At 47.0% G+C, this 6,919-nt stretch overlaps 1 protein-coding gene across 1 annotated transcript; it reads right to left on the bottom strand.

The window, feature by feature from the left end:
• Positions 1-4,180: 4,180 nt before the first annotated feature.
• Positions 4,181-5,527, bottom strand: LOC123081685 (transcription repressor OFP7-like). The gene has a single exon (XM_044504236.1). The coding sequence runs from the start codon at positions 5,406-5,408 to the stop codon at positions 4,563-4,565; it is 846 nt and encodes a 281-aa protein (XP_044360171.1). The 5' UTR covers positions 5,409-5,527; the 3' UTR covers positions 4,181-4,562.
• Between the last annotated feature and the right edge of the window lie 1,392 nt (positions 5,528-6,919).

Genomic DNA, 6,919 nt, shown 5'->3' with positions numbered 1-6,919 from the left:
CAGAAATTCGTTGAAGAAGGCAGGAAGGCCGTTGTGCACTTATCGCACATTATTTGATCCAAACCCTGTTAATCCACTTGAACACGCCGGATGTTGGTTCTAAATTTAACCTAATTTGCTTAGACGCGTTATGTATGTTGCTGAGAGCCAAGTTTGATACTTCAAGCAGCAAAAAAATTGTAATCGAACTCTTAGTCACAATCCTTATTAGAAGATCACATCAACATTCTGCACGATCACATATGGTGTACTTGCAGATTACATTGATCGGTACCTACAAAATGGGGAGAATACAACCATCCAAAGCATGAAGCGCTCTGTGAAGCAGTGACTGTGATATTTGGACAAGGGTACGTGAGGGCCCCTGGTACATGAGTCACTTGGAGGCTTCTGGCAATGAATAAAGCTAGAGCGTTCCTAGGGATGCTTGGATCCATAGGTTGTATGCTATGGAAACCGGAGAATTGCCTTGCGACATGATGTAGGCAATTCAGTGGCCATGTCCATGATTCAAGGATCCTTGAAATCGTTCCTCACTAGGAAGTATTGATTTGGCATGCCTACTTTGGGATGTATGGTCCTTGCGACGACATATGTGTTGTGAACGCTCGCGTCTCTTCTCTAGGTTAGCCTGTGAAGAGGCACTATCGGTGGAGTTTGAAGCTAATCATCACAAGTTCACAGTGCTAAAATACCTAGCATGTGGGATATATTCGACAACGGCCACATTCAAGGCTATATCAAACACCTCGAGAATTCACAACGCAAATTCTCAAGCGATTGTTAGGAGGATGTGAGCGGACATTTAAGGTGTCACAATCCCCTTTTGCTACTACGCATGGACCAACTAGATTCTAGAAACGGAATATGCTCTCGATGATCATGACATCATGTGTGATCATGCATAACATGATTATTGAGGACGAGAGTGAGGAAGTTGTGAATTATGATTATGAGGGTTTGTAGGAATGAGGACGGAGCCAGAAGGTTTTTGCAGTTGGTGGCATTCCTACTCATCATCTCATATCACCCCGCGGCAAATTTTCGTGTTTTGACCGTTTTCTGAAACCTATTCAAGATTTGACCCTAGTTTGAAAAAAAATCGAGACCTGACCCTTTTGCTACCGCCAGAGTCCATGGCGGTAGGGTCTAACAGCCTACCGCCAGGGACTTTGGCGGTAGGAAATATCGCTACCGCCAACCGGGCTGGTCGTAGCGTGCATAACCCTACCGCCAAAGTGCTTAGCGGTAGGCACGAGCATGCACTGTGTTCAATATTTAAGAGGTTTTTGGTGGTAGGGCATGCAACCCTACCCTACCGCCATGGTCACTCGCAGTAGCAAAAGGGTCAGATCTTGAAAAAAATTCAAACTAGGGTCAAATCTCGAATAGGTTTCAGAAAAGGCTCAAAACACGAAATTTAGCCTCACCCCGCATGCAAACCACAAATCGGAACTTTCACTATAAGATGGGTTCTATATAATGGGTGGGTCAGGTGGCATACAAGTTGGTTGCCGAGCACGCTAAAATCCATCTAGTCATTGATGTCTCTCAGCTACGAGCCAGCGTTCCTCCTCCCAGTTTGATCATCCTTGAGCTGCATACATTCGACGACATCATCTACCCTTCAAACGGCCGGTTGCCATCCTTCAGCATCGTCTCGTACAACAGGGTCATCTCCGAGTGGAGCAAGTGCCGGTGCATTGATTTGGCTTCTCAGCATCACTAGCCACCTGGGAGGACATGGTGTTTTTGAATGTGCCCTTCCCTCGTGTGTTGGCTTGGGGTGACACATTGCTGAATGGGGAGGGAATGGAATAATGGTTGTTTGATTTGCAGAATCGTCATCCTTGGGGGAGATCCTAAGAAATTCTTCGTACTATGTTTTGGCGCCAAGTTTCCATCCACTTAAAATTTCTTTGTACAATTTATGTGGTTTTAATCTGTTGTATTAAATACCTTCTATGTTAATTGATGTAGGTTTCAAAACTTATACTTCCTCTATTCCAAAATACTTATAGGAAAATTTTGGATTCAAAGGATTTGTTAAGAAATTTCGAAGGATTCTAACCCTTAGTATTTCGTTTTCTATGTGGGTTGTTTGATTCGTAGGACTCTATTTCGTAGAAAATTTTCCTTAGGATTTATTTGTACTAGTTTTCATAGTACAAAATTTATTTTTACTATGAGGGTTTGATTGTGCTAAGAAGTGTAGGATTCTTCACATGATGTACAAGTGGATGGAAATCCTAAGAAAAAAATTCTATGAAATATATTCGTATGAATCAAACAAAATGAAAATCCTAATGATTAGAATCCTTTGAATTTTTTTACTCCGTCGAATCAATATTATTTGTCGCTCAAACAGATGTATCTAGGGTAACAAATCCGTTGAATCCAGATGGCACCTCATATTAATCCAGTAGCATGGCATGTCACTTCAATTCAGAGGGCCTCCTTGATTCACAGGATTTGTAGAACACAAGAACGGGAAAAAAAATACAGAAATGAAATGGCATGTCATCTTCAGTCCTACTCTACATGATTAGTATGAATGTTTGATTGTGTGCAGGAAAAACATAGAATTCTTCACATAAGATTAGAGTGGATGGAAATTTTCCTATGAAAACTACTCGTACAAGTGAATCCTATGGATTGTAATCCTATAAATCAAACAACATATGTAGGGAAAAAAATCCTAAGGATTAGTATCCTCCTTTTTTTTTTTAACCCTTTGGATCAAAGAGGGGCTCATTGTCTCTACTATTCCTGTGTTTTAGAAGTCCAGTGGACCAAAGAGGTCCTGAAATCTTTCATGTCTACTCCCGCGGATCCCATCCTATGGATCAGAGGAGCTGCCCGGAGGAAAGATCAGCAAAAGACCCTGGGGTGACTTTTTAATTCTTATACAGACATGCAAAGATGAGGCTACTCAAACACGACGGGGAACACAGAGCTCTAGGTCAAGGGAAGCGTGAATAAAGGCGCTTTGAGATCTTCAAACTCTATGCGCAAGGTGCAGTGCAGACCAGTCTCTGTAAATGTAGGTCGCATCAAATCATATCACATCAACTGTTTGCTTTCTTTCTACTACAGACTTCTTCGGGAGATTGAATGATCTCCGGATCTGGATAATGTCCATGCAGTGTGGTACAGACTTAGTCGTCAAGCATGCATAATCTATCATCAGTTTAGCAAAGCGCCAAGAATAGCTAGTACTCCCTTCGTTCTTAAATATAAGTCTTTTAAGAAACTTCACTACCTACGGAGTAAAATAAGTGAACTTATAATCTAAAAGATGTCTATATACATTCTAATGTAGTTTTTATAGTGGAATCTTTAAAAAAACTTATATTTAAAAACAGAAGAAGTAGTACTCAGTATGCCTAAATATATTGTGCCTTTTTGATTCGCAGGATAATGAAAACCCAAAGATGAAAAAAGTATAGGATTGAAGTGGCATGCCCACTTGAATTTTATAGGATTAGCAAGAAGTGTTTGATGCCACAGAAAAACAAAGAAATTATAAAAAAATTTGAAATGAAGGTTAGATTTCCTATGAAATGCAGTAAAAGGTTTCGTAGAAAAAATCCTAATGAAATCCAATGTTATAAATCAAAGAGCAATGTAGAAAAAATTGCTAATCCTTTGAAAATCCTATAGAATTCCTTTGAACCAAACGAGCCCATACCGGGCCGAAACTATTTGAAACCACTTTGGGGATTGGCCTCTTTGTTTGTCCACTTCCATCTAATCTTAGGGGTGCAACATCACATCACACTTTGGGTCAAATGGCTTATCGCTGTCCCCGATCATGGCTGCAAAATCGCTAATAAATGAAGAGACAAACAATCCAACGAGTACTAGGTCTATTTCCTCGAGTCGTGTCAGTGACGAATCTAGACAGAAATTGGAGGGTGGGCTCAAAAGCCTGTATCATACCAATATCTGTTGGGTTGGGCTTGCAAGTGGTTGAATTGAGCCATGAAACTAGTAGTAAAAAAAATTCTTGCAAGCCCTCTAGTAGATTCGCCCCTGAGTCGTGTGGTGGTACTACTGCGCCACACCTTTCCATGCCACACAAAATGAGTTCCGTTTTTCTTTCGGTAAAGACAAAATGAGTTATATGATGAAAAAAACTAAACAAAAATAGAAGAGCAAGAAGCATAGTTAGATAGTGAGCATTTTCTTTTCCAACATGAAACTGGAAAACCCAATTTGCAGGATGTAGTAAAATATGATTCACCAGAGCAACTTATATTCTTACAGAATTCGGAGATGAGCTGAGAGCTGAGAGCTGAGAGCTGAGATCGAGAAATAGGCATGTGTGCAGAGAGACGCTCCCTGTTCACGTCCAATCCCATCCGAGTAGTCGCGCGCCCATTTCCACACTGCAAAGATGAAGTGGCATGCAAGCAACCGGGAGGAAGGCGGCCACGGCCGCAAACCCAAAGAAGAAAGAACATAGAGTACTAGTAATTTACATACGTACGTACGTCTAGTCTACCACATGTACCACACATAATCACATTTTACAGGGTGGCCATGCGTGCTCTGCACTCCTACTGACGAGGCGCCCCTGCGGCGGCCGCGCGGCAGCTCGCGGCAGGCGCGGACGTGACGGCGCCGTGCGGCAGCGGGCTGGCGAACACGGCCTCCCACACGTCGCCGAAGGCGTCGACGATGTCGCGGCGGTGGCGCTGGTCGTTCAGCGCCAGGAAGCACCGCAGCAGGCGCTCCAGCCCGTCGGCGTCGTAGATGCCGCGGCCCACCACCATCTCCGCCATGGACCGCCGGAAGTCCGCCCGGGGGTCGTCCGAGCGCTTCACCACCGCGAAGCTCCCGGCCACCACCGCCTCCGCTCGCGCCTCAGCGGTCGCCGCCACGGCGCCGGAGCTCCCGCTCACGCCCGACGAGGTCTCCGTCGCGGTGGACGTGACCAGCGTCGCCTCCGCCTCGACGCTGCGGCTGCTGTACGCGCTCGGCTCCTCGCTGCTGCTGAACCACCCGCTGTCGCCGGACGACAGGCTCTCTATGGCCGCCTTGCGGTGGAGCCGGCGGCGGCGCCGGGAGCGCCGCAGCCGGCGCCGCGCGTCGATCTTGAGGCGGGGCGTGTCGTCGCCGTCGGTGGCGGCCTCGATGACGTGCCAGTGGGAGCTCTTCAGCCAGCGGTAGGCGGGCGTTCCGCGGGCCGGAGGGAGGTCGTCGGCAGTGTAGTCGGCAGCGCAGCGCATGGCGCCGCAGGTCTCCGGTGGCAGCGGCCGCCGGTGAGTGAGGCCGCGCGGACAGCATCCGCCGGCGGGGGGCGTGAAGGCCGGCGAGTGGTGCTTGGCGAGGAGGTTGGTGGCGGGGGTGACCACGGCGGCGGCGGACGGGGAGCGGCAAGAGTGGAAGAGGCGCTTGGCCATGGGTGACGAGCGACGCGCACGGCCGGTGCAGTGTGTTGTGGCGTAAATGAGGCCGGGATCGCAAGTTTATAGTGCGAAATGTGTGACGCGAGGGTGGGGGTTGGGAGGGTGGAGGAGGTCAGGACGAGCCGGCAACGCAAGAGTGGTGTGGACTGTGGAACTGGGTGGGAAATGATCAGTGACAGCGACAGCGTTTGTGGAGTTTTCCGTGCAATACTGATGTTGAGTCTTGTTAAAATAAATGGAAATACTGATGTTGCTAAATTGTTCTACGATTGTGCGGGTTTCCTGTCACTAAGAGCAGGACGACCCAAACGCACGCGCACTTTATACCCATTTTGTCTGTTTGAATCGGTTAAGTGGACGTGTGCGTCCGTATTTTAAAATGGGTAGACTTGACGGTCCAACGGAAGGCCGACTCAAATATACAGGCGTGAAAATAAATAAATAAATTGTATGAAATAAACATAATAACATAATTAAACATAAGTGGTCGGTTAAACGCCGGCCAAAGTCCACGTAGATCTAATTAAACTAGGGATGGCAGTTTTACCCATGGACATGGGTACCCGCGGGTACTTTACCTGAAAACAATAGACATGGGCAAGACTTGGAGAGATTTTATACCCATGAGTAATGGGTATCCATACCCGCAAAATATATGGATAGGGCATGGGTATGAACTTGTGCCCATGAATAACCCAATGGATACCCATAAAAAACTAATAAATGAAAATAACTCCTATGTCATGTTGGTCAACATCCAACTTCTATGGCCCAACTCTAAATCCCTTCAAAAAGATGAAATAGCAAATCTTGTCTATTGGACTGTCGTCCAACTCTCGATCAAGTGATCCCCAATTCCCACCACCGCCTGCCACTATGTCGGCTTCCACCAACTGCCGCTCATACTCCCTTATGCTCCCAAGGGGCCACCCACATGAGGAGGCCGTGACAGTGATATACTGCTCAACCATCATCACTTAATTTTTAAACACATTTGTCCACCTTTTTAAAATTTAAATGTTACACATTATATTCACTGGATATCCATTGGGTATAGGATACCCGATGGGTATGGGCATGGGTGTCAATTTATGCCCATGGGTATTGAAGTGGGTGGGTATAGAAAGTTTCTGTGGGTATGGGTTTGGGCAGAAGGAGGTTATACCCGCCCATACCCTACCCATTGCCATCCCTAAATTAAACATTAAATAAAATATTAAAAAGTCTGCGCCCGCCTGCTGCCGTCCCGCACACCGCTCTAGACGTCGTCGGCCTTGCCCTTACCCTTGTCGTCGATGCCACCGTCGTCGGTGAGGTCGATGAAGACCGGAGCAGGGTCAGCCCACCCGAACACCGCCTGGTACGCTGTCAGGGCAGCCTCCTCCGGCGTCTGTTGGGGCGGCGGCATTGCGGCCAGCCGCGCGTGCTCCTCCTCCTCCTCCTTGAGCCGGAGCGCCTCCCCGTCATGTTGGAGCATGGCCTCGTAGCGCATGTGCTCCTCGCCG

The sequence above is a fragment of the Triticum aestivum genome, chromosome 4A (assembly GCF_018294505.1).
Source record: "Triticum aestivum cultivar Chinese Spring chromosome 4A, IWGSC CS RefSeq v2.1, whole genome shotgun sequence".
NCBI lineage: Eukaryota > Viridiplantae > Streptophyta > Magnoliopsida > Poales > Poaceae > Triticum > Triticum aestivum.
Note: the sequence above shows the minus strand (reverse complement) of the source record. Positions and strands in the feature narration are given on the sequence as shown.